Source organism: Pseudorca crassidens, chromosome 15, assembly GCF_039906515.1.
Source record: "Pseudorca crassidens isolate mPseCra1 chromosome 15, mPseCra1.hap1, whole genome shotgun sequence".
Classification (NCBI taxonomy): Eukaryota; Metazoa; Chordata; class Mammalia; order Artiodactyla; family Delphinidae; genus Pseudorca; species Pseudorca crassidens.
Genome location: NC_090310.1, coordinates 16555293 through 16581627, shown reverse-complemented (window position 1 = coordinate 16581627; position 26335 = coordinate 16555293). Strand labels below are relative to the sequence as shown.

The 26335-nt window shown below is 50.9% G+C and overlaps 2 protein-coding genes across 8 annotated transcripts; both read right to left on the bottom strand.

The window, feature by feature from the left end:
• Positions 1–64: 64 nt before the first annotated feature.
• On the bottom strand, positions 65–7984 carry SPNS1 (SPNS lysolipid transporter 1, lysophospholipid). Of its 7 annotated transcripts, none has more exons than XM_067706286.1 (13): positions 7641–7984; positions 7350–7558; positions 7186–7251; positions 5272–5408; positions 3957–4108; positions 3794–3860; positions 2863–3008; positions 2401–2556; positions 1924–2113; positions 1498–1563; positions 1141–1239; positions 676–847; positions 65–402 (listed from the first exon to the last, which is right to left on the bottom strand). In XM_067706286.1, exons 2-13 carry the CDS (start codon positions 7498–7500, stop codon positions 308–310), a joined length of 1497 nt encoding a protein of 498 aa, XP_067562387.1. In that variant the 5' UTR covers positions 7501–7558; positions 7641–7984; the 3' UTR covers positions 65–307. The 7 variants fall into 7 exon arrangements, with proteins under 7 accessions (XP_067562387.1, XP_067562388.1, XP_067562389.1 ...); XM_067706287.1 differs by having other exon boundaries at positions 7350–7554; XM_067706288.1 differs by having other exon boundaries at positions 7350–7554; positions 7790–7984.
• A 5971-nt stretch (positions 7985–13955) lies between these two features.
• On the bottom strand, positions 13956–24704 carry NFATC2IP (nuclear factor of activated T cells 2 interacting protein). The gene is made up of 8 exons (XM_067706283.1): positions 24280–24704; positions 22917–22989; positions 20492–20606; positions 19707–19787; positions 19430–19616; positions 18044–18188; positions 17809–17918; positions 13956–16208 (listed from the first exon to the last, which is right to left on the bottom strand). The coding sequence occupies exons 1-8, from the start codon at positions 24664–24666 to the stop codon at positions 16050–16052; spliced, it is 1257 nt and encodes a 418-aa protein (XP_067562384.1). The 5' UTR covers positions 24667–24704; the 3' UTR covers positions 13956–16049.
• Positions 24705–26335: the final 1631 nt, after the last annotated feature.

Below are 26335 nucleotides of genomic sequence, written 5' to 3'. Positions count from 1 at the left end.
AGGGGGCGTCCCCTGCAATCCAGGGGTCACTAGCACCCAGAGAGACTCCAGCAGGCACTTGGGGTCTGGCTACAAACTTTATTCAGTTACAAATAGCACCGAGCCCCTGGGGCTGCTCCAGTGGCAGGGGATCCCCCTCCCGGACCCCCAGAATCCCCTCTTGGCCACCTGTGTAGTGTGTAGGAGCTGGAACATGGCCCAAGGCCCCTCCTAGAAAATGGGCCAGCCGAGGATTTGGGCCCGGGCACCTCCTGGGGTGGGCCCAGGGCCAGCTGTGGTAGATGTGCAGGTAGCAAGCGGCGACCCCTCAGATGAGCACACTGGACACGGGGACCCGGGTGGAGCGTCCTCTCTGGGGCACCACAATGCGGTCATCAGCCGGCCCGGCCTCACGCAACAGACCTGTCAGGGAGGGATCAGAGCCAGGGCTGGATGGACAGACAGACACAGGGCCAGGGAGGGGACAAACAGGCACTAGCAAATGGATGGGGCAGCAGAGCCACACAGTGGGGCATCAGCTCGTGGGACAGGGAGACCTGAGGCCGAGGGAGGGGAGGGCTGTGGACTGAGGGCTGCCAGGGACATGGGGCTGGGTGGGCGGATGGATGGACAAGCAGGCAGCATCATGAAGTTAGGCAAGGAGCTGTGGACGGACAGCGGGGAGGCCTGACCGACCCTGCACGTGCAGCTGGGCCCGCCGGCGGTCGCCCTCAATGAAGATGGCAGCGCCCAGGAAGGCCGCGCCGCCCAGCGCCCCCATGAAGGCACAGAGCATGAGCGAGAACTGCAGGGCCCGGAACTCAGACAAGAAGGAGGGGGGCCAGCCCTGGCGGAGGCGGTCGGAGATCTGCAGGTAGACAAGGAAAGAAAAGTCAGGAGAATGGAGAGGAAGCCCCTGAACTCCAGGAGAATGAAGAAGACTTAGGCCTGGACCTTACCGGTAGAAATCTGACAAGACAAAATCGTGCCCACCCAGCTGAGCCTCCGAGGTGAAGGGTGCCTGGCACAGGGGACTCGGATGCCTCACTAGGGTGAGACCCTCTAATCTGGCCTGTGCTCAGGCCACTGGCCGCCAGCCGGTACTGGGAATGTGGGGTCCCCCGAGCCCCATCCCAGGCCCAGCCAAGGGACCGTGCTCACCAAGCCAATCAGGTAAGGGCTCCCAGCGTCACCCAACAGGTGGGACAGCACGATCTGAAAGGCTTCAGCAGTGGAGCGGCGTGTGGGGATCACCACGTACTGGGAGGAAAGAGGGGCAGGAGACAGGGCCAAGGCTCAGCCTAGGCTAAGGTCAGGTGAACCCCAGCTCAGAGGTGTGGCTGGGGTGAAGGGCAGGGCAGGCCCGGGCTACAGGCCCACCTGGGGTTGGACTCTGAAGTCAGTCCAGGGCTGGGTTTTGAAGAAGGGGTGAAGGTCACAGTTCAAGGCAAGTGAGGTCCCCTGCCCCAACTCCCTGCTCCCATCAGCCTCTGGGGTAACCCTGGGCCACCTACTCACCAGCAGAATGTCAGCCACAATGGCCCAGTTCATGGACAGCAGTGTCTCTCCAATAAAAATGAAAATCTGGGGGATGGGAGGTAGGCGGTGAAGGAGGGGGAACAGGGGTGGGGCGTTGGTCTCATCACAAGAAGAGCAAACACATGGAGGGTTCACTAGGTACCAGGCCCATCTATTAACTCATTTAACCCTCACAACACCCCTAGGAGACAGTTGCTACTTTTATTCCCACTTTACAGAAGATGAAACTGAGCACAGAGAGGTTAAGTCACTTGCCCAATGTCACACAGCTAAGAATGGCCAGAGCTGAGATTCAAACCCAGGCATTCCCACTCCAGAGTTGGCTCTGACCCTAGTCCTGCCCCAGTGCACCATTCCTCCAACCTGGACCCAGAACACCCCCTTAGACACCTGCTGGCTACTCACATAGGTGGCCACGATGCTACCACGGGCACAGGCGAGGGACAGGAAGAGGAAGGGTGAAGAGCCCAGGAGGCCAGCAGCACAAACCAGCGGGTCAGCCCGGGGGTTGGAGCGGCGGAGTCGGCGGCTGATCTCCACGCCCAGGCCCACACCCAGGACCCCGGTGAGGCAGGTGATGAGCCCAAAGATGAGGCTGGGGGGGAAGGGGAGGGGCAAGGGGGCTAGCCTCACCCCCATGGCCCAGAGAGAACGATCGTCCATCCCGGCCACCCTCACAACCCAGGTCTATCCAGGCACAGCACCCCATGGTTCACAAGAGGAAGGCACCTATTCCCAGACTAGGAAACTGAGACTCTGGGAGAGGAAGTAGCTTGTGGAGTCAGGATTCACACTCTCCTTGCCTGAGTCTGAATCACAGACTCTCTCCACTTCATCCCCTGCCACCTGCAGGGCTACCCAGACCAGACCCCATCTGGGTACCTGTCAGAGGAAGAGCAGGAGTCTCCAGGAAGGCAGGGGGGGGTCTCCCCCAAGACCACACGGGAACGCAGCAAGAAAGCAGGAGCCCAAAGAGCCAGGGAGCCCGTGACAAAGGCCACAGCAGTGAAACCAAGGGAAGACAGGATGAAACTAGGACTGCAGACAATTAGGAGGGAGGAAGTTAGACTCCACTGAGGTATCGGTGTCAGAGACCTCTCTTCTCCCTCCCTGGCTTATTTTAATAGTCAGGGCACTGAGTCTGGAGGCTGTACTGGCCTCCAGGATCTGGGCCTGTAATTCAAGCAGTTGCCATAAGGGGGCAGTGGCGACAGAATTCCTGGCCTTAGGGTAGGGCCAGCTGACAGAAAGCAGAACAAAGACCACACCCATGTAAATCTCAAACTAGACCTCAGGGCCTCCCTGGGGGCCTCAGATGTTGGGTTAGGATGGAACTGAACTCACTTTCTTGCCAGAGCCCTCAGATCTTCCCACCACGAGGTGGGGTTCAGGGGTGGTGAGTGTGAGTGGCGCTCCACAGCTCCCCTTGGTGGCTCCCGTACTACCAGGAACAGCAGCACAACAGCCAGCACTCCTAGACCTGGTGTCACCTGGGGAAAGAGTGGGCTTCAAGAAAGGCACAGACGGGGAGACACTCAACCCTGGGGGCTGAGAGAAAGTGAGGGTGTATAAAAGCAACTCAGGCCCCAAGACCTCAAACACCCAGTGAGTGCCTGCTCAAGGAAGCTGAACCTGTGGTTGAGGGGAGGGGGTGACTGCCACTAGGAAGTGTTTCTGTTTCTGCAAGCCTAACTGCTCCCTCTTTAGCAACAGCACCCTAATTTTCTTTTGGGAAACGACTCCCCCATTTCTCAACCCATGTGGTTCAAATAGGGTGGGGCTTGTAACCCAGACTTTGCCAAGAGTAATGTTAAACCTCCCAGGCCTCAGTGATTGAGTCAGTGCCAGCATGTGACCCGCGTTCATCTAATCAGACACCGCCCAGGACTACTGCTCAAGGATCCAGGGCGCTGAAGTTTCTAAACGGGAAGATAAACACGTGGAGCTTTCACTTGCTTGAGAAGGAAGATAACAGAGGAGAGTAGAGCTGAGAAAAGGATGATCAAATTCCTGTGACACTGCGGGAGTCCTGCATCCAGCTTTACCTGAAGCTCACCCTGGGACTTTCCATTATGAGAGCCAATACAGTCCCATTTGGGGGTTTACAGTCGTACAATGGGCTTCTATCACCTGCAATCACGAGTTTTACCTAGCACGTGGCCTCGCAGTGAGGGCAGCTAGGCTGCCTGTAGGCTTGGCAGAGTGAGCACTGCCTTCAAAAGGGGGAGTCAGTGAGTGCACTGCTAACTTTTCCCCAGGCCGTGACACGACTCACCCGCAGAGCCCAGTGCCAGTCCCCGGCCACATCCTTCACTTTGGAGCCTGCAATGTAACCCAGACCACTGTGGGAAGGGGGTGGGGGAGGAGAAGAGACGGCTGGTCAGTCCCGTTCCAGGCAAGGCCCTTCTGCCTCCCCACCAGGCCCGAGGTCCACTCACCTGCCCACAGGGATGGCAAAGTAGAACACGCTGAGCATCCGACTCCGCTGGTCTGCCACGAAGAGGTCAGCGATGAGGGTGGGCGCGATGGTGGAGTAACTGGCCTCCCCGACCCCCACCAGGCCCCGGGTCAGGAGGAGCAGCCAGAATCGCTGGGGAACGAGATATGGGGCAGGTGGCACCCCGCCCTGCAGCCAGCCTCCCAGCCTCCCTCACCAGCCAGCTCTGGAGAGGTGGCAGGGATGGCAGGAGAGGCCTGGGTTTTAGAACCAAACCAAACTGAGCTTGAATCGTGGCTCCACTACTTACTAGCTGTGACTCTGAGAAAACAACTTAACCTCTCTGAGCCTCAGTTTCCTTATCTGCAAAAGGGGGATAATAACAACTTGTTCCCATACCTATTGTGAGAACTGGACAACAAAAGGTCTGTTCATTACCTTGCACCCAGTAGGTACGAAATAAATCTTTATTTCTATCTTGTTCAAACCACCCAAGACACCCCAACAGTGAATAGTGATCTTAGGCGGGGGGTTATTTGTCTACCAGGGACACCAAAGCTAATAGCAAGGCACAATCACCCAAGGAGAGTGTGTAGTGTCCAGGGCTGAGGAGACAGAGTCCCAGGTCAGAAAGTGAGAACAGACAGAGGTGATTTCAAAGGAGCAAAGAAGCAACAGCCAGGAAGGCAGGACGGAAACCAGAAGAGGGGGTCACAGAAGTTAGAAGAGAGTTTTCGGAAGGAAGAAGTAGGTCAACAGAGCCAGAGCCTCCCAGGAGATCCAGCGAGAACAGGACTAGGAAGTAGGAGCTACAGCTAGCAACTGACAGGGCACTGCTGGCTTTGGCAACGGAGGGACGGGGGCAGGTTAGCCAGCAGTGCTCAAGCGGGGAGTGGGAGGAGAGGAAGTGCAGGCAAAATGAGAGCCTCGCCCCAGCTGCTCCTTCACCCAGACTGGAGCTCCCCTCTGTGGAAGTCTGACTAGGAAGAGGAAGACGGACAGAGGGCAGTCCTGGTAAGGTCTTTCCTGTGATAGAGAAATGTGTGTGTTTAGGTGTGCAGTGGAAGGAGGAGATGATGGACAGAAGAAGGTTCTGGAAGAAAAGGGGAGAGGATGGGGTGGGCAGATAACTCAGGCAAACAGGGAACAGAAGACAGCATGGACCAAGGGAACGGCCCAGTCTGCAATGACAAGTTCCCCGGGCCCAGTCTGCAATGACTCCAAAGAGCAGCAGCAAAGACTGATGGGGGAGTCAGGGTTGGGGGGAGGAGAGGGCGGGGGGGAGGGCAGAAGCAGGAGCCAGTGTGGGACCTCACCTCTCTGGGGATGAAGGACGACCCCAGTGTCACCAGGGACCAGAAGGCAATGCCCCCGCACATGAGGTACTTCCGATTGTACCTGTCACCCAGGTAGCCAAACACAGGTGCCAACACCATGTAACTGGAGATGAACACTGGGGGGAAGCAGAGAGTCACAGCCCAGCCCCAGTACCCCTAGCCCACCCCCAAACCAGCTCAGGGAGGGCGAAGGGGGGCAGGAATAACTCCCAACCCTGAAACTATCAGAGCTTCCTGCAAGCGGGAGTGGGGGGAGGTAGTAGTTGTCCAGCTCCACCTCCAATGCTCTTCAAATCTTCCATCGTAGAATGGATGGCCCAGCTGACTCATGCCTTCCTCCTACCCTGGTCTGCAACGCACTTATCTGATCTAGCCTCTCCCTACCCCTCCAACTTCATGCTTATCCACTTTCCCTCTCTGTACCCCAATGGCCCAACTGCCAAGTTCAATACCACCTTAAGGCTTTGGGCACCTGCTGTCCTCTCTGGAATTGTCTCTCCTCTCCCCTGAACTCCACAACCTTGGCTCCTTCACCCTCAGCTCAGAAACCTTCCCAACCACCACATATCCAGTCTCTCTCTATCACAGCTACTCTGTCTTCTTTTACATAACAGTTATTTCTATAGAAAATTATCTCATTATTAGTTTAGGTTTTCAGGGACTGTTGCCCCCCTCATGCACAGCAAAATGTTGGCTCCAGGAAGACAGGACTGTATTGGCCATGACTGTGTCTCCATCACTTAACACACTGCCGAGCACAAAACAGGTGCTCAACAAACATGTGTTGAATGAAAACGTGAACAGGTTGCCGAGAAAGACCTGGGGTTTTTTTTGTTCTTTTCTTTTTGCTGAGCCACGGGGCATGTGGGATCTCAGTTACAGGACCAGGGATTGAACCCCCGCCCCCTGCATTGGGCGCACAGAGTCTTAATCACTGGACTGCCAGGGAAGGCCCAGACCTATTTCTTCTCTAACTCAACAACTCTTTAGAGATTTGCAGACCTGGACCTATGATCCCATTCTCATTCCATTAAACTTTGGCTTAAATAACTCCAGTTCCTTGGTGGCCTGGAGTGGAGCAAAGAACACTGCAAGACCTGGTTTCAAACTCCTCTTCTGCCTCGAACTTGTTGTGTGACCCTAGGCAAGTCTTAACTCCTCTCCAAGCCTCACTTTCTTTATAAAATGTAGATGATACTACCTACTTTCTTTATAAAACAAGAATAATAACTCCTTGGCTGATAAAGGATTAGAAGACAATGGGGGTAAAACGTCTTGCGAAATTCTTTGGATGTTATCAGTACTTCCTCCAGGGCCTGGCACATGGTAGGTGCTCAGAAATGAAGGAAGGAGGGAAGGAGGGAAGGAAGGACAATAGGACTTGGCCTTGGCTTTGCCTTTCCCATAAATCCCAAAGTTCTGAACAAGTAAAACTCACCTCCTCCCCTTCTAGACACCCTCTTCTTCCATTATTTACTGGGCGCCTACCATTTTCCAATACTGTACTATGCACGTCACAGACATTATCTCATTTAATCCTCACATCAGCCCTATGAGGTGAGCCGGGGTTATTACTAGCTCCAGCTCACAGACAAGGAAAGTGAGGCTTAGAGAGGTTGAGGGCCTTGCCTACCATCACATTAAGTGAAAAGCTGGTATATAAACCCAGGTCTGTCTTAACTGTTATACAAAACCGACTCCCTCTTTAAATCTCTTTAAATGTGGTGTCCTAATCGAACAGGACAGCCTCAGGGCAGAGCCATGGCCATCTCCTCCCCTAGCTCAGACACCAGACCTCCCAAAAATAAGGCCCCAGGCACGCCAGCGTGTGGTCCCAACTGGGGTAGAACAGAAAGAAGAGGTGCGGTGTGCCCAGGAGGGGCCTCCACTCACCCGTCTGGATAAGGCCAGAGCTACTGTCTCCGATGTCGAAAAACTGCTCAATGTCCGGAAGGACGCCTGGGAAGGAGAAGACTCAGGATGGGCTGGCCGAGGCAGCCCCACCTTCGGGACCCCGCTCCCATCCCCCTTTCTAACTTGCTCCCAGAAGTCAGTACCAGCCACGGTGAAGCGGTCCATGTAGTTCAGGAGGTTGATGTAGCACAGCACGGCCACTATGAGAGCCGAACGGCCCGAAGACAAGCCCGTGATGCGCTGCAGTCCCTCCCGGTCTGGGACTTCGGGATCCTCGGACTTCGGGTTCCCCATGGACCCAGGCAACCCCGGGGTGCCGGGCGCAGGCCCGTCGTCCGTGTCATCCGCCTGGCTGAGGAAGGGCGCGGTGTCGGACCCGGACATGGTCCCGGGGGCCGCGCCCGCCCGCGCTACGGTCCCACCGACGATCCCACCTGCGAGGGGAGGAGGCTGGAGAAAGGAGGATGGAGGGAACCCAGGCGAGGGAAGTGCGCTCGGACACCGAGAGGAGCTTGCCCCGAAGCACAGATCACGGGGGATGGAACCCGGGCTCTATCATGCGTCCCCGCCCCGGCAGACACACCGCGCGGAGGGACGAGTGGAACTCCGGTGAGATCAGAGACAGGAACGGGTTGAGGAGAGTCCGATCCCCCGCCCCCTCCCGGTTGAGGTCACCCCTCACCCCGGGTAGGAGCCCACCGCATTCGCGGTTGGTCAGCCCCAGCGCCGCACCACCGCCACCGCCATGTTGTCTAAGAGCCGGTCATGTGACACTGGAGCAGGGGCGGGGGCGGTGGACGCCACTGCGGGCCGGCCCCTGACGCGACTACGGAGGCCGCGCGCGCCCCTGCGGTTTGGCCGACGTTCCCGCGTCACGTGACTGTGGCCGGTCGCCACGGTCCTCGGCTGCGTTCCCGCCGTGACAGCCGACCTAAAGGTGTCTGGGTGAGCTGTTACAGTCCCTCCCACTCTGAATCTCGGCTTCCTTATCTGCGACGCTGCTTGGCAGACTTCTTACTGAACGAGATCAAACGAGATAATGGAACCTTAAAAGATTCTGGAAATACAGTAGTACTGTAAATATCTCTAAACGTGCCAACAAACAGTTGTGTTTTTAAAAATTTCTTTATATGTATTTTTTGGCTGTGTTGGGTCTTGGTTGCTGCGCGCAGGCTTTCTCTAGTTGCAGCGAGCGGGGGCCCCTGTTCATTGCGGTGCGCGAGCTTCTCATTGCAGTGGCTTCTCTTGTTCAGGAGCACTGGCTCAGTAGTTGTGGCTCGCAGGCTCTAGAACGCAGGCTCAGTAGTTGTGGCGCACGGGCTTAGTTGCTCCATGACATGTGGGATCCTCCCAGACCAGGGATCAAACCCGTGTGCCCTGCATTGGCAGGCAGATTCTTAACCACTGCGCCATCAGGGAAGTCCCAACAGACAGTTCTTACTCTCTTCCCCACGGTGTCCGGTTGGGGCTTCATACGTGCTCAGTAAGTGTTGGATGAATGAATGAATGGTGAACAGTGGCCCCCGTCCCTACCCTTCGGATTCCCCAATCCAGCTGAGCTTTCCCTGCAGACGTTTAAGAAAGTGTCCCCAGACCCCACCGGCCGCGTCTGGAGCCAGTTTTTCCTCACCTCCAACTTGCGCCCTCTGATGGTCTCACTTGGAACAGCCAGGGGCTAAGGAGACTCCTAGCCATGGACGGGGCTCGACCACAGAGCCCTGGCACCAAAACAGCTTTGTTCCTGAGTGCCTCGCCGCCCCAATCGCCAAGCTACAGCTAATAAACATACACTCTAAGTAAAGTTAGTGTAGTTCTATGCAAAGGCAGCTTCAAGACCCCTCTTCCAACCAGACCTCTTAAGTCCCCCTGCCGAAATTCTAGAGTCTCATGTTCTTGGGACCCCTGCAAGAGGCCTTATCAGAAACTCTTGAGTCACTGTCCTGCTTGGCGTTGCCCCAGGAGTACTTCACGTTTCAGAACCTTAAGCCTGGTCTCCCTTTAGGGTCTAAAGGAAAGAGATGGAGAGGAATTTCAGATTGTAGTCACTGAATTTCCTCAGTACTATTGAGCAGCTACTATATGCCTGACATTGTGCTGGGTGTCAGGCAACTGCAGATTTACCTACCCTCATAGAGCTTAGCTGAAGGAGCTTTTGCATGCAAAAGGTGCACCTGTGAAATGAAAAGGCAAGCCACTGATTGGAAGGAAGCATTTGCAAAGCATGTATCTGACAAAGGACTTCTATCCAGATGTATAAAGAACTCTTAAAACTCAGTAAGACAAAAACACAATTTTTTAAGTGGGCAAAAGATTTGAACAGACATCTCACAAAAAAAGATATACGCATAGCACAGGGAGATCAGCTCGGTGCTTTGCGACCACCTAGAGGGGGGATGAGGAAGGTGGGAGGAAGATGCAAGAGGGAGGGGATATGGGGATATACGTATGCATATAGCTGATTCAGTTTGTTATACAGCAGAAACTAACACGACACTGTAAAGGAATTATACTCCAATAAAGATGTTAAAAAAAAGATATATGAATGGCCAACAAGTATATGACACCATTGGTCATTATGGAAGATAGAATTAAAAACACATTAAGATACAACTATACTAGAATAGCTTAAAAAAATAAACGCACTGGGACTTCCCTGGCAGTCCGGTGGTTAAGACCCTGCACTTCCACTGCAGCGGGCATGTGTTCGATCCCTGGGTGGGAAATAAGATCCTGCATGCCGCAAGGCGTGGCCTAAATAAAGAAATAAATACCCTGATAAAGTACCGGAAATGATATGAATGTTTGTGGGAATGCAAAGAGTACAGCTACTTTGAGAAACAATTAGGCAGTTTCTTTAAAAATTAAACATACAGGGCTTCCCTGGTGGCACAATGATTAAGAATCCGCCTGCCAATGCAGGGAACATGAGTTTGAGCCCTGGTCCGGGAAGATCCCACATGCTGCGGAGCAACTAAGCCCGTGCACCAAAACTACTGAGCCTGCGTGCCACAACTACTGAAGCCTGTGTGCCTAGAGCCCATGCTCCACAACAAGAGAAGCCACTGCAATGAGAAGCCTGTGCACAGCAACGAAGAGTAGCCCCCGCTCGCCACAACTAGAGAAAGCCCGCACGCAGCAACGAAGACCCAACGCAGCCAAAAATAAATAAATTTAATAAATTAAAAAAAAAATTAAACATACACTTCCCATATGACCCAGCAACTCCACTACTAGGTATCTATCAACAAAAAATGAAAACATATCCAAACAAAAGCCTGTATGTGAATGTCCATAGAAGCATTATTCATCATAGCCAAAAAATTTGAAAAAAACCCATGTATCCATCGACAGGTGAATAGTATATTCATACAGTGGAACACTGCTCAATGATACATACAGTATGGGTAAATCTCATAAACACTATGCTAAGTGAGAGACCCCAGACACAAAAGACTGCATACTGTATTATTCCATTCATATAAAATACAGAAAAGGCAAAACTAATGTGACAGAAAGCAGATTAGTGGTTGCCTGGGGCCAGGGGGAGGAGGAGGTACAAAGAGGCACCAGGAAACGTCTGCAGGACTGTGGACATTTACTAAAACTCATTGAACTGTAGACTTAAAATGAGTGACTGCTGAGGCATGTAAATTAAATTCCATTAAGCTAAAAAAAAATTAAAAATCTGTAGTCCAAACACAGTACCTCTGGATATTAATGAAAATAAAACTTTCTGGTTATAAAGACAAATATTTTGATGCTAATTGGTTTTGGCAAATGGGAAAAATATTTGGTCCTTCCCCAAGTATAGGTGACAGACATTTATTTATTTATTTATTTATTTATTTATTTATTTATTTATGGCCACGCCTGCATGTCATGCAGGATCTTAGTTCCCCCACCAGGGATCGAACCTGTGCCCCCTGCAGTGAAAGTGCTGAGTCCTAACCACTGGACCACCAGGGAATTCCCCCAGGTGGCTTTTTTTTTTTTTTTTGAGTCAGGTCTTAGTTGTGGTCCACGGGATCTTTATTGAGGCATGCAGGATCTTTTCGTTATGGCACGCAGTCTGGGTTTCTCTCTAGTTGTGGCGCTCGGGCTTCTCTCTAGTTGTGGCGTGCGGGTTTTCTCTCTTTCACCCATGCGCGTGGGTTCCAGGGCACATGGGCTCTGTAGTTTGTGGCATGTGGGCTCTCCCCGTTGAGGCACGCAAGCTCAATAGTTGTGGTGCGAGGACCTAGTTGCGCCACGGCATATGGGATCTTAGTTCCCTGACCAGGGATCGTACCAGCGTTCCCCTGCATTGAAAGGTGGATTCTTTACCACTGGACCATCAGGGAAGTCCCCCCCACCCCACCCCCTGCCCAAGGTGCCTTTTAATTTTATGGATCTCTCGATTAAAATTCCTTTAAGTTCAGATAAATAAATATGTCTGTACAGTTCTCTTGGTTTCAACTGGAGCCCAACTTTTGCTCTATTAGCTTTGGAAATTGTGGTTTGTGAAATATAAGTACATGTGGAATTTCTTGGAAAAAAAAGTTCATCCATGACAAGTGCCACAAAAAAGTCTGGCATATGGGTATTATAAGGACCTGATAGCAGGGGCATTTGACCTGGTCAGGGAGGTCTGAGAGCCTCTCTGAAGAAATGGTCCCTGAGCTCTGCAAACAAAAGAAAAGCAAAGAGCATTTTGCTCAACATCCAAGTCTACAAAGATTAACCTGCTGCAGCAGCTGACCAACAGCGCACTCGGTGCTTCAGATGCAGAGATTAAGCAGATAACGGGATGAAGCACTCTGCTCCAGACGGAGGAAATTAAGGAGAACAGGATGCTTGTGCTCTGGATAAACAGGCTTTTAGGTAGCTAATATGCATTTCAGGAAGAATTCTAACGAACCCAGCTTCTTGGATCTTCCCATACATAGAAAAGCACTATAATCATTAACTTGAGAAAAACGCTCTTTGTGACCGGCAGTAATCTTTTACCAAAATGTATATCGATTGCTTGTACTCCCTGACCAAAATATTTACATGTAAACTGGTCTCACCCCCTACCTCTTTGGAGCAGTTTTTCAGAGCTATCTGAGAGGCTGTCTCCCAGGCTATAGTCCCCAGTAAGTCCCTGAATAAAACCTCAGATGTGGGGGAGGGGCGGTCATTGACTTTCCAGGAGGGAAAGAAGAGCAGTCCAAGCAGCAGAAAGCATGTGCAAAGGTCCTGCCACAGAAGGCAGCCTAATGAACACCAGGGTCTGAAAGCAGTGCAGTGTGGAGAGCAGTGAGAGAGGGAGGCTGGCTGGGGAGCGGGCGGGGAGCGGGCAGGGAGCAGTCTTCAACAGGCCCACCTGGTTTTCCATCTGGCTCTGCATTCCGTGGCCGTGTGGTCTGGGACAGGTTAATTCATCTTAGCTTGTTTCTCTTCTGTAAAATGGGAATAATAACACCTGCCTCCCAGGATTGCTCTGAGGATGAATGAGAGTAGGAAAAGTGCCAAGCTGTGGCACCAGATCAGGGCTCCTTAAAGTTTTTATTTTTTTTTTTTTTGCGGTACGCGGGCTTCTCACTGTTGTGGCCTCTCCCGTTGCGGAGCACAGGCTCCGGACGCGCAGGCTCAGCGGCCATGGCTCACGGGCCCAGCCGCTCCGCGGCATGTGGGATCTTCCCGGACCGGGGCACGAACCCGTGTCCCCTGTATCGGCAGGCGGACTCTCAACCACTGCGCCACCAGGGAAGCCCTCCTTAAAGTTTTGAATGTTTCTAATCAGGGGAGTTTTAGAAAGATTCCCTGACGAGTGATCAATCTCTTTGATCAAAAGGATGAATAATCACTCTCATCATCGAAGAAATGCAAATCCTTTTACAATGAGTAGTCTTTCCGTATCTTCCCCAGATTAAGCACTGGGGAAGAAAAGAGGAAACTGGAACCTTCTAGCACTTGCTAATGGATTTATAAAGAGGTCCAGTTAATTGTACTCAAGAGAAAATGGGTAGGTGCACATCCAATGATCTGTGATTCCATTCCTGGATATAAACCTGAGAAAAATCCCACTCGGGGTCACCACAATATTGCCTGTGATAGCAACATACTGGGGGGCTAGAACGGGGTTTGGTTACAAGTGACAGAAATCCTCCAATAGCAGTGATTTTTTTTTTTTTTTTTTTTTTGGCCACACGGCTTGCAGGATCTTAGTCCTTGGCTAGGTTTTGAACCCGGGCCCCAGCAGTAAAAGTGCCAAGTCCTAACCACTGGACCACCAGGGAATTACCACCCGATAGCAGTGATTTAAACAAGACAGGAAGTTCCCCTTCTCGCCAAAGCCCAGAGGTCAGTAGTGCAGGGATGGTAAGACGCTGCATGGAAGCTCAGACCCAGGCGCCTTCTCTCCTTGTCCTGCCCTGCATGGCTTCCTTCCCCAAGGTCACCTTGTGTCAGTAGGGATGCTCCACTTCCAGTGAGCAGCAGGAAGAAAGCCAAAGAGAGGGGCACACACTGCCCGCTTAGGGACGTGTCCTGGAAGTCGCACACCTTCGTCTGAATTGGCATTTGGCCACACTTGGCTACAGTGGAGGCTGGCAAGCACTGTCTTCATTCTGAATTCTCTGTGCTTTCCTAAAAACCAGGGGTTCTGTTACCCTGGGAGGAGGAAGAATAGGTGTGAGCGGACAACAAATGGTCTGAGCCACAGGGGTCATGGGGAGGGCGTGGTCACGGGAAGGACAGAGAGACAGAAATCCTCAAATATACACAAGTTGAATGTATTCCCGTTTATTCTGTTGAGATTGAACATATTTTAATTTTAATGTGTTCAGACTTATTAATGGACATAAAATATCTGAAAAAAAATGAGTTATACCATATCACGGATTATTTAAATGTTAAAAAATTTTCTTTCTATATTTCCCACATTGTAAGTTCAAAGGAATACCACATTCCAACAAAAAACTCTTTAAAGAGAGTGATATGTTTTTGCCAAAATTATACCACCTATCAGTGGAAAATTCATGGCTTTATTAGTAGACGGTGCTGAGAAAACTGGCTCATTATATGGTGAAACTAAAACTTGGATCTCATAGACAAAGGTGAATTTCAAATAGTTTAAAAGTAGTATTCAACATTTCAGCAGCCAGTACAGCCTGGCATTAACCAATGAGAACAAATATTTGACCATGCAAAGCAGATGCCAGTACATACCAGTGTGTACTGGCTGGACTTCAGCCCGATATTAGTGGCCTAAATGTGAAAGAAAAGCTAATAAACTAACAGAGGAAAAATGTAAAATATCTTAACTACTTTTAAATAAGAAATCAAAAAGCAACAAAATAGTTAATTCATCTACATTAAAATTAAGAATTTCTGTTCAGTGAAGGACACCCCTCAATATACAAACACAAGTGCCGTTTTGAGAGTTTTTTGCAACTGCCCAGGAATATACGAAGAACTTTTGAGAGTAAACAAACAAAAAAAAGATAGGAAGCCCCCATGAGAAAATGAGCAATTCACACAAAGGGAAACCAGAAAAGCTGACAGGTATATAAAGAAATTCCCCAAATTACTGGTGATCAGATGAATGTACATTAAAATACAGCACCACTTTACACCCAGCAGACCAGCAAAAATTAGAAAGTTGGGCAGTAGCAAGTGCTGGTGAGGATGAGGAGAAATAGGAAGCTTTAAGTGGGAGAGTCAATGACCATTCTGAAAACAAATAGAGAAATTAACCTGTCCGACCCATATTCCCGTCCTGGGTACCTCTGCCAGAGAACTTTTCACAAAATATGGAAGGGGACACATAAAAAGATGTTCATGCTGAGGAGTTGGAGGCACCCAGGTGTCCACCACTTAGCAAACGTGTAAACAAAATGCAGTTGACACCCACCATGGAATACCTCAGAGCAGTTCAAAGAAATAAAGCTGATGTAGCATAAGCAACACAGGTTGAGTGAAAAAAGCTACAAGATCTACAGCATGATACTACATGTGGAAAAAGTCTATGCACACGTACAACATGGCATTTTTCGAGGATACATTCACATTCAAAAACATGTAATCAACACATTAAAATGGACGCTTACGGGAGAGGATGGAGTGAAGGGGAAAAGCCATAAAACCAGAGAAGCCTTGCGTGGACTGGAATCCTGAGATCCAAAACCAAAAGGCTCAAGGTGCTCAATTATGCCTTAAATAATGTGTGTGCATCAGGAAGGTGGCTTGAAAGGGTCCTGGGGTGAGGAAGACACCCAAGCCTGAGAATTTACTATATTCTTCAAAAGAATAACCCATCGTCTGCCTCTGCTGAAGCTAATACATGTGTGAGCTCGATCCTCTAGTTTCCTGCAGGCTGAGGAGCCACACCCCTGTATGTGCTTCAAGCAAACTTCACCCCCACCCCCCAATGACACTGAGGCCACTGCTGGTCCTGGACGTGGCATAAATGCCAGGCCTGGAATCCCATACCAGGGATTTCATGTTGATTTCAACTCACTCTTTCAATAGGAGCAGTCTCATAACGAGACATTTCGATAAAGGAAAGGGTGATGGTGGAGGAAAGGGTGAGGGTAAGGGATACCTTCTCCATGTCCCAGGGGACTGCAAAACTCAGCACACCCTGTGGATGGAGCCACAGTCCTCCCAGGGCAGCAAGGACCACCACACAACTAATCAGGTAGCTAACGGCTGGAAACCAGGGTCGACGGGGCGGGGCGGGGGTGGTCCAAGCTCACCCCTTGATTTTGCTTCCGCTTGAGGATACGTTCTACCTCAATTTCAGCGAGCCCTTATGGGGCCAAAAGGGGGCAGCCGCTCTCCCCAAGTCCAAGCTGGGCCTTTAAACAGGGAGTGGGGTTTCAGCTCCAGACCTCGATGAGGTCCCCGGATTCCATGCCCAGATCAGCCGGCAGCTCCTTGCCTGAAAGCTTTGTCCCATCGAAGAAGAAGGAGAGCTTGCGGCCCGAGAGTCCCATGGCCTCCTCGTAGCGGGACATGAGGGTCTTGAGAGGAGAATCCTGGATGGAGAGGAAAAACTGGATGTAAGAATTTGAAAAGAGGGGCTGAGGAGAACTTGTAGGGACAGACAGAGGACTTGCGACAGGGAGGACAAGGGGCAAGTCAAGTCAGAGCCCACGGAGGGAAAGGCAACTGGCTGAAGAGGCCAGCGGCAAGCTGGTTCCTCTCTAGGGAGCTGGGCCACAGAGCCCAGGACTGGGATGTCGGCTGTGGGTCAGGCAGGTTCTCCAAAGCCGGTCTCCTCACCTACGATGGAGGCATGAATCACAAGGAGGAAGCCAGCCGGGCTCTGGCTTCTGACCCAAGCTGGGGGCCAGGCGCTCCCACTGAAATGGATGTATAACCCTAGCCAAGTGCTATGGGTTGATTGTGTCCCCCAAAAAAGATACCTTGTGGTCTTAACCCCTGGTAAATGTGCATGTGACCTCATTTGGAAGATGTTATCAAGATAAGATGAGGTCATACTCGATTACAGTGGGCACTAAGGCAACAGGACTGGTGTGCTTATAAGAGAAAACAGACACACAGAGAGACACACAGGGAGAACGTCATGTGAGGAAAGAGGCAGAGACTGGAGTGATGCAGCTGTGAGCCAAGGACTGCCAGCCACCACCAGAAGCTAGGAGGAAGCAAGGAAGGATTCTACCTAGAGTCTCTGAAGGAGCATGACCCTGCTGACAACTTTTCTTTTTTTATAGTTGATTTACAATATTTTATTAGTTACAGGTTTACAACATCATGATTCAATATTTTTATAGATTATACTCTATTTAAAATTATTATAAAATAATGGCTATATTCCCCTCTTCTGTCCAATATATCTTTTTTTTTAACATCTCTATTGGAGTATAATTTCTTTACAATGGTGTGTTAGTTTCTACTTTATAACAAAGTGAATCAGCTATACATAAACATATATCCCCATATCTCCTCCTTCTTGCATCTCCCTCCCACTCTCCCTATCCCACCCCTCTAGGTGGACACAAAGCACCGAGCTGATCTCCCCGTGCTATGCAGCTGCTTCCCACTAGCTATCTATTTTATATTTGGTAGTGTATATATGTCATTGCCACTCTCTCACTTCGTCCCACCTGCTGACAACTTGATTTCGAACCTGTAGCCTCCAGAACTGTGAAAGAATACATTTCTATTGTTTTAAGCCACCCAGTTTGTTGTATTTTGTTATAGCAGCTCTCAGAAACTAATATGGCCAAGTTACTCCACCTCTATAGAGGTTGGCTTCCGTATTTGTTAGATGAGGGTAACAACAGTGCTTTCCCATATAAGATTGTTGTGAAATTCAATAATATCCTGAATGTGAAGTAAATATCCTTAGCACAGGGACTGTCACTTCTTTTGTAATTACGATGGGTTTTATTGGTTACTGTCCAAGGGTGATTTTGACTTCAACCAGGAGTTAGGAGACCAGAGCCAGGCTCCCAGCAGAAGGGGGAGGGAAATTGAACACTGGGCTTTTTCCACTATCTAGGATGGGTGGGGACCCAAGACCACAGAGGGCAGTGACTCCATCCTCCACCCACTGACACGAGACCACAGAGCACGGGGCAAGGGGCACAGAGAGCCAACTCCCCCACTCACTCGAGGCAGCGAGACTTCCAGCAGCTGGTGCTTCTCCTTCCCCTGCACCCGCAGCTGGAGCAGGTGGGACTTCTCTGTGACATCCGGAGAACTTGCTAGCACCACGCAGTCTGTGGGGGGCAGGATCGGGAAGCCAGGCCTAAGCGGGGGTTGGAAGCAGGGTCCCCTCTGGGCCTCTTCCCATATCCCCTCCCTGTGGCAAAAGCCTCCTCAAGCCTCCCTGCCTTCCTCTCACCAATGATGTCAGCCACTCCAAGCTTTAGGGTCCTGGGGGTGGCGGTAGGGGACAGCTCTGTCTCTCCGAAGAGCAAGAGGATCCTGCTTGGGGACACCCCAAGATGGCCGGCCATGTGGTCCACCACGCTCTGGAGGGGCTCCGACTGGGAGGGGGACAAGAAGTGAAGGAGGCCTTCCTGCCTTGATGTGCTTCCCCCCACCCACCCCCAGTTTCTGGCCTTAACTACTTGCTGAATTCCTCATCTGTGAGTTCCACCATATTTACCTGGCAAGGCATAAAATAAAATCATGTTAACAAGGGGTTCAGGCAAGTGACACAAAGACACGAAGCAGCCATGAGTTAGGAGAGAAAAGGGAGTGGTGGGGATTGCGGCCAACCAGAACCAGATACGCCCCATCTAAACAGGCCAGCTGTTCCGCAGTTCCAGCTGATTGGTACCATGTAGGAATATGGGCCAGGTACTGTATCTTCCTATTTAAGAGAAACCAGAAATCTGGACCCTGGTACAAAATCACCCATTGCAAAGGTTGGCGATGAACTCATATGTTCATGTGAGTCATACATGGGACTTCCCTGGGGGTCCAGTGGTTAAGACTCCACGCTTCCACTGCAGGGGGTGCGGGATCGATCCCTGGTTGGGGAAGTTCTGCATGCCGTGAAGTGCAGCCAAAAAAATAAATAAATAAAAGCACCGTACAGCACAAAAGAAGAAGAAGCATGGGACTTCCCTAATGGTCCAGTGGCTAAGATTCTGCGTTCCCAATGCAGGGGGTTCGATCCCTGGTCAGGGAACTAAGATCTCGCATGCCACACAGCAGGGGCAAAAAAAAAAAAGAAGAAGAAGAAGAAGAAGCACAGTTGATAAGGCCATGGGCTGCCAGTTCACAAGCCCTAGCTTAGTTGCTTGCCTGATGCATGGTTACTGCTGGATAAATGGTCACTTCTGTTATCATTCTTGTTTTGGAATTGGAGTCATCCCTACAAAAAGAGTAGCCTTCATCAGGAAGCTAGCGGGGATCGGAATGACCAAGTGACATCTGGGTGTCCAAGGCAGTAAGAGCAAGCACAAGAGGGAAGCACAGGGTCCGAGGGAAGGAAAGAGGGAGGGATGCACCCTGGGGAGGGGCTACCAAGCAAAGCTGCTTAGGATGTTTTAGTGGAGCCTTGAAAACGGGTGGGAAGTTTGCCAGAAAGAGAGGGGAGAGGGAGGAAAAAAATCTCCCAAGGGGAAGAGTGAGCACAAAGGCGCACAGGGCTGAACAAGCGCTGGGCAGCTCCAGACAGCAGGATGGGCAAAGGAAGCCACGGTCCCTCTGCCCAGACACCACAGTCTCTCCACAGACAGTTCCTGGGACCCTTCTCCCAGGCTCTTCAGGCACTTACCATTCTGACGGGCAATCTGATCAGGTCAGCCCGGCACTGGATTTTGAGCGGCAAGAGCCGAGGGTTCTCTGGGAGAGTGGGCCCCTCCAGTAGGACCACCTCATCCTCTTGGCTCAGGTGGTCCTGGCCCTGGGGCTGCTTGGGACTCAGGCAGGAACGGAGATCTTGGAGGCGCTTGTTCACCTCTCTGGGGTGCAGAAGGAACTGTGGGTCAGTCAGGGTGGGCCCCTCCACCCTGCCCCTCTCCACCCCGCCCAGAGCCCCCTGCCCCTGGCACCTTAACTTCTGGAGTGCCCGAGCATGCTTCCTGCTGTTGGTCCGGGGCAGACGTGGAGGCAAAGGTGAGGTGTCCTGAACCCTGTAGAGATAAAAGAGGGACAGGATGGAGAAAGAGGTGAGACCCCAGCCCCACACCTCTCCTCATGGGACCCCTGGGGACCAGAGGGGTACCTGCAGAATCAAGAGAGAGCATCTTCCGGTGACATCCATCTTATGGGAAGACAGGGGGAGGTAAGGACAGGGAAAACCTGAGTCATAATTTTTATATTTATATGACCCAAATATGAGGGAGGAGAATGCCTAACTTTTAAGATAAGTTACTTCCCAGGTAAATGTCTGATAACATCCAAATGACACCAAGCACTTACTATCGGCCAAGGGTTAACTCTTAATTTACCCCAAAATTCTGACCCAGGTACCACTATTATCCCCATTTTACAGAAGAGAAAATTGAAGCACAGAGAGGCTGGCTAAGAGACAGCTGCCGGATTTGAACCACAGGGCAGTGTGCAGAGCCACACCCTTCACCCCTGCATCACTACTTTCTTAGACACAAAGCTGAAATCTCCACTTCCTGGCGGGTCCTGAGGGCCCGCTGTCATCCTCTGATGCGGCTCACCTCTTCTTTCCCCCAAGAAGAGCTTCATTCCTCACCTGAGCCTCAAGACTCCTTCCGTCCTTCTCCTTACCCTTTGAGGAGCCAGCCAAGGTTCTGCCTGCCTCAGCCTAGCCCCCCCAACTCCCTTTCTGCTCCAGCGGCCCCAGGACCCTCGCCTCACTCACAGTAACATCTCTTTCTTCTCTTCTCCGTCCCTACTCCTCAGCTTCTTCTTCCAGGGAGAATTGGGACGTGGGGAATCCTCAGCGTGGAGACTGCTGGAATCTGCCATGTCTGCCTCTGGGAACAGAGCAGGAGGAAGTGGAAAGGGTTAGCCAAGAGAGGGCAGCGGGAGGCCAAGGAGAGACAAGTCAGAGGCTTCAGAAGGTTCTGAGAAAGGAGGAGACTAAGGGAGCCCCAGACACACACAATCACTGGGGAAGGGCTCAAGGGGTGTGAGTCAAAAGGGAAAAGCCTACCTCAGAGAGAAGAATGAACTGGAGCCTGACAGATTAGAGCAAGAGAGTGTCAGAACTTCGTGCTAAGGCATGAGACAGTGGTGAGTGTGGACAGTCGGAAAGTGGCTCACCCCAACTGAAGCATGCTCTTCTCACTTTTGATCACATGCACCCCACAAATGAAGAACACTGAGCACACAACCCGGAAGACAGGTATTTACTTAATACACATATACTACGTACTATACAGGGACATACTATTATATATGTTATGAAACATACACTAAAACAAATGTCAAAGGATGGGGTTTTTTCCTGATATTTCTCTTATTTTCTTCCCATACTCAGTTTGGTGGGCACAGAGAGACTGTGACTCAGGTGGAGGAGGGGGTGTGGGGCAGGGAGGGAATGAGGTAAAGAGGTAAGTATAGGCCTTCTGAGCCTACGTTTCTCAAATTTCATCCGTGTGTCATTGCCATATTTTGCCATATCTCTGTATTATTTAATATCTTTCTTTCTTTCTTAAGTTAATTTATTTATTTTCAGCTGCGTTGGGTCTTCGTTGCTGCGTGTGGGCTTTCTCTAGTTGCGGCGAGTGGGGGTACTCTTCGTTGCGTGCGCGGGCTTCTCATTGTGGTGGCTTCTCTTGCTGTGGAGCTCAGGCTCTAGGCGCGCAGGCTTCAGTAGCTGTGGCATGTGGGCTCAGCAGTTGTGGCTCGCAGCCTCTAGACTGCAGGCTCAGTAGCTGCGGCGCACGGGCTTAGTTGCTCCGCGGCATGTGGGATCTTCCTGGACCAGGGCTCAAACCCGTGTCCCCTGCATTGGCAGGCGGATTCTTAACTACTGTGCCACCAGGGAAGTCCTAATATCTTTCTTTAAATCACTCATTTTAACTTGAATATCTTATAAAAGGAAATCAGGTATAATATTCTAAACTACAGAAGCTCTTTTCCATTTGCTTGCCACACGATCATCATTAACCATAAGATAATTACTGTGAATACAAAACAGTGATAATGAATCCTAGATCAGTGGTTCTCAGAGGCAATTTTGCCTCCTGGGGGACATGTGGCAATGTCTGTAGACAATTTTGGTTGTCACAATGAGGGGAGGAAGGGGTTGGGGTATGATACTGGGATCTGGTGGGTAGAGGTCAGGATGTTGCTAAACATCCCACAGGGCACAGGACAGCCCCAAACAAAGAATGATCCAGTCCAAATGTCAGTAGCACCGAGGTTGTGAAATCCTGTCCTAGTAGCTGCCAGAGGCCTGAGATTCTGCGTTTCTGACAAACGCCTGGAAGATACCCAACATTCCTGGGTCCACATTTTGAGTGGCAAGGACAGAGGTGCCTTTGTACTTCTCTGTTCCAGGTACCATATATGCAAACCATATATGTAGCCCAAGAGGGGGCTTTCTATATATTCTCTTTAATTAAGTCTCACCAGAATCCTTTGACATAGGTCCATTTTTTATCCCCATTTTGCTGATGAGGAAATTGAAGCATTGAGAGATTAACTCGCCCAAGGTCACACAGCTACTAAGGGGTAGAACTGGCATTCAAACCAGGCCTGCTGGTTCCCAAATCAGCTCTTAATCACCCTGCCATACTCCCTCATGGTGCAAAAGTCTTAGTCCAAGGTCTGCATTTGCCCACTGGATCGCTTCCCTATTAGACTTGATTCCTACTCACTGCCCTTGAGTGGTTTGCAAAAATCACATCACTGAGGGAGAATAAAGGCTGGGCAGCCCTGAAAAGATTCAAATAACACCCTGCTGGCTCCAGAGTGTTCCCAAGACACTTGTTGAAGACGTAACAAGATGTTACAGATTCTTAACACTTCCCCCTCCCCTGTTCCCAGGATTACAGAATCAGAATCTCTGGGGCTGGCACCTGGAAATCTGTATATTAGCTCACTCTTATGCCTATTAGAGTTGGCAGAAGGGTGTTTTGACAGCATTTTCTGTGCCTTCTGGTTAACAATCCAGCTCCTTTCAGGATTGGAGCTTTTTCTGGCTAGGATGCAGGAGTCACCTCTCCCATGTCCTTCCCCTGAGCCTCAGGAAACAACTAACTGCAGGGATGTAAACTCCAGAAAGTCTCCTCAAAGAGGCCAGCTCTGGGCACCTCTCCCTAGAAGCCCTCCCTTACCTTCCTCAGTCTCTGGGGGGCAGAATTTCAGGAGGGACTTGTGGTCTGGGATGAGGTGGAGGCTGCTTTTCACCTGCAAAGAAAAAGTAGATCAGTCCCAAATCCTCCCTCCACTTAAAGAGAAAACTGGGGTCGATTCTTCCCTCACACCCAGGCCTCCTCCAGCTCCCAAGTCCTCCCTAAGGATGTAGACATTACAGCCCTCCCACAGGGACTCTGGAGCTCAGCTTCCCCAGGATCCAAAATTGGAGTACCCTACCGTACAGTATCACTTATATGTGGAATCTAAAATATGACACAAACGAACATATCTACAAAGCAGAAACAGACTCACAGACATAGAGAACACACTTGTGGTTGCCAAGGGGAAGGGGGGAGGGATGGACTGGGAGTTTGGGGTTAGTAGATGCAAACCATTACATATAGAATGGATGGACAAGGTCCTACTGGATAGCACAGGGAACTATATTCAATGTCCTGGGATAAGCCATAATGGAAAAGAATATAAAAAAGAATGTGTAGGGCTTCCCTGGTGGCGCAGTGGTTGAGAGTCCGCCTGCCAATGCAGGGGACACGGGTTCATGCCTCAGTCCGGGAAGATCCCACGTGCCGCGGAGCGGCTGGGCCCGTGAGCCATGGCCGCTGGGCCTGCGCGTCCGGAGCCTGTGCTCCGCAACGGGAGAGGTCGCGGCAGTGAGAGGCCCGCGCACCGCAAAAAAAAAAAAAAAAAAAAAAAAGAATGTGTATACATACATGTATAACTGAATCACTTTGCTATACAGCAGAAATTAACACAACATTGTAAATCAACTACACTTCAATTTAAAAAGATAAGTACTCTGACTCCGACACCCCTTTCCCTAATGCACTGTAAGGATGCAAGGTTAGTTCCCCTTTTTTACGAAGCTGCTAGCCATCCTGCTATCTTAGAATCCTTGGGAATCTCAGCCCCCTAGCTCACCCTACCACGTGGGGACTCCAGCCTCCTGGAGCCCCCAGTTCTCTCTGAACTTCCATGGACCCCAGTCCCCATCTTCCTGGATCTTTAGCAGTGGGCCCCAACCTTAAAACCCAGTATGCCCCAAATCCCAGCCCTAGGAGCCTCAACTCTTCTCTGAACCATCAGGGATCCCAAACCCTTAGGCTCTCTATACCCCCGACACTCCAGCTCCTGGGAATCCCAAACTCCCAGCACACTCCAAACCCCTTCACCTCCCCAATTTACAGAAACCCCAGGAACCCTGCCCCCAAGGCTCCTAGCCCCTGCTTCCGTTTAGTCTCCCAAGACCAATCCTAGAACCCTACCCTCAACATTTCTAAACCCAGCCCTTCCGCGCTAGCCCTCTCGGGGACCCGCGTGCACCTTCTCGGAGTACACTGGAACCGCCGGTGCCTCCTCGGGATCCAGCAGCAACTGCCGCCGCCGCCTGACCAAGACCCGAGGGGTTTCAGCCGGCCGTGCGTCCGCCCCTTCGCTGTCACTGTCGCTGTCGTCCCGGGGCGCGGCCGGCACGGGGGGTTCCGGGAGCGGGACCTCGGCCGGGTCCGCAGTGCCCCGCGCCGTTGCGACCTCCAAGACATCCTCATCGCTGTCGCTGACCAAGTCCACAAGCACCGAGTCCAGGGTGCGCCGGGCTGGCGATCGTTGAGCGCCAGGACGCCGGCCACGGCCGCCCCGGGATCTCCGAGCCCCTCGGCCGACACCGCCGCCTCTGGGCCGCCGGCCCTTTTTCCTCACCGGCTCCGCCATGGCACACACCCGGCTGCCACAGTCGCCCGCCTCTAGCCAACTCGCCTGGCCCCCTCCAGCGGCTTCCGCCCTTCATTGGGTGAACTGCCTGCTAGTCAGCACCTCTCCCCGCCCACACCCTCTGGATCCACCTCTCCGCCTTTTCACTGGTCGCTGCACCCGCCCATCACACATTCACCACTGAAACCAAGGCGCCAAAGATTCCAATCAGCCTCGGCGCAATCGGCGTAGGTTTCGACTCGTCCCGGCTCACCCATTGGCCTGACCATCCTTCTACAAAGCCCCGCCCACTGAAGAGAGTCTTTTTGCTGGTTGGTGGAGGAGCGGGGCATCCTGGGAATTGTAGTCTGCAAGCCCTCAGGCTAGAGTGGAAGGAGTCCGGCTGGGAATTGCTTTTAGAAACTGCAGACCTCACGGGTGTCCCGTTTATTCTTTCCCCCAACCGCTTGGTGGGCTGAGTAATTCCGCTCGACGCCGACCCCTCGCACACGACCCCTCCTCACGTACAGAATCCGCACAATACGACCCTGGACCAACACTTCAATACCGCGCAACTCTTCGCATAACCTTCGACAGCATACATACCTTCCCTCACACTGGAGGTCCCGACAGACACTTTTCACGGGCAAAGTCAACCCAACATACACTCTTGCAACACCCTCCCACAACGTACACCTAAGCACAACCCGCCTCACAAACACCTGGAAGGGCAAATACAAGTGAAAAGTAAGAGGCTTAATTCTCCCTGTTGAAAATAAGGGACGTGACTTCTCCCCCTTCTCCCTTTTCTTTCAGAATTTCTTTCTTGGAACTTTTCAAAATGTATGTAAATCTTTGTAATGGCTAACTAAGCCTCTTGCCAGTCTCATAACTCAGAACTCCAGGACCTGGGAGACATTTTCTTTTTAATTTAAGTTTAGTTGATTTACAATGTTGTGTTTCTGGTGTACAGCAAAGTGATTCAGTTTTCCATATATTTTCTTTCTCAGATTCTTTTCCATTATAGTTTATTACAAGATATTGAATATAGTTCCCTGTGCTATGCAATAGGACCTTGTTGTTTATCTATTTTATATTTAGTAGTTTGTATCTGCTAATCCCAAACTCCTAATTTATTCCACCCCCCACCCCACTCCCTTTCCCCTTTGGTAACCATAAGTTTGTTTTCTATGTCTGTGAGTCTGTTCCTCTTTTGTAAATAAGTTCTGGAGCCATCTTTTTGAAATGCAAGCATCAGGGGAAATAGCTCCCAATCTCCCCATCTCCCAGCTCCAGCGGGAGAATAACAGCCTAACTTCATGGAGGCTCTGCTGCAATATACAAAACCACCTCCCATCAAAAATACTGTAAACAACTACACTCCAATAAAAATTTTTCAAAAAAGAAAAGAAACGAAACTAGATAAATCAGACTCTAGAAAAAAAAAAAGATGTCATAAGTTTGTCTTGCTCTTGGATAAAAGCCAATCACCATGATAAAGTTAGGATGATCTACGTGTGCCTAAAGGTAGTGTCAAGTCTTCTTACTTGAGGCCTAGTCATTGTTTATCTTGAAAACAAGACATGGGTTTTGAAAACTTATCTTGAAAACAGGATAATGGGTGGTACCTGCTTGGCTATATAAAATGGTGAGATTTCTTTCTGCTTTTGCAATCCATCTCTCAGAGGAT

Coding starts and splice junctions, on each gene's coding strand:
- SPNS1 (XM_067706284.1), bottom strand. CDS start 7,910: ATGCGGTGGGCTCCTACCCGGG. Junction 7,252..7,349: donor GGACCGCTTCACCGTGGCTG/GTACTGACTTCT, acceptor TCTCCTTCCCAG/GCGTCCTTCCGGACATTGAG. Junction 403..675: donor GGCCCAGCTGCACGTGCAGG/GTCGGTCAGGCC, acceptor CCTCCCTGACAG/GTCTGTTGCGTGAGGCCGGG.
- NFATC2IP (XM_067706283.1), bottom strand. CDS start 24,666: ATGGCGGAGCCGGTGAGGAAAAAGGGCCGGCGGCCCAGAGGCGGCGGT. Junction 19,617..19,706: donor CGGGCACTCCAGAAGTTAAG/GTGCCAGGGGCA, acceptor TCTGCACCCCAG/AGAGGTGAACAAGCGCCTCC. Junction 17,919..18,043: donor TGGAGTGGCTGACATCATTG/GTGAGAGGAAGG, acceptor TGCCCCCCACAG/ACTGCGTGGTGCTAGCAAGT.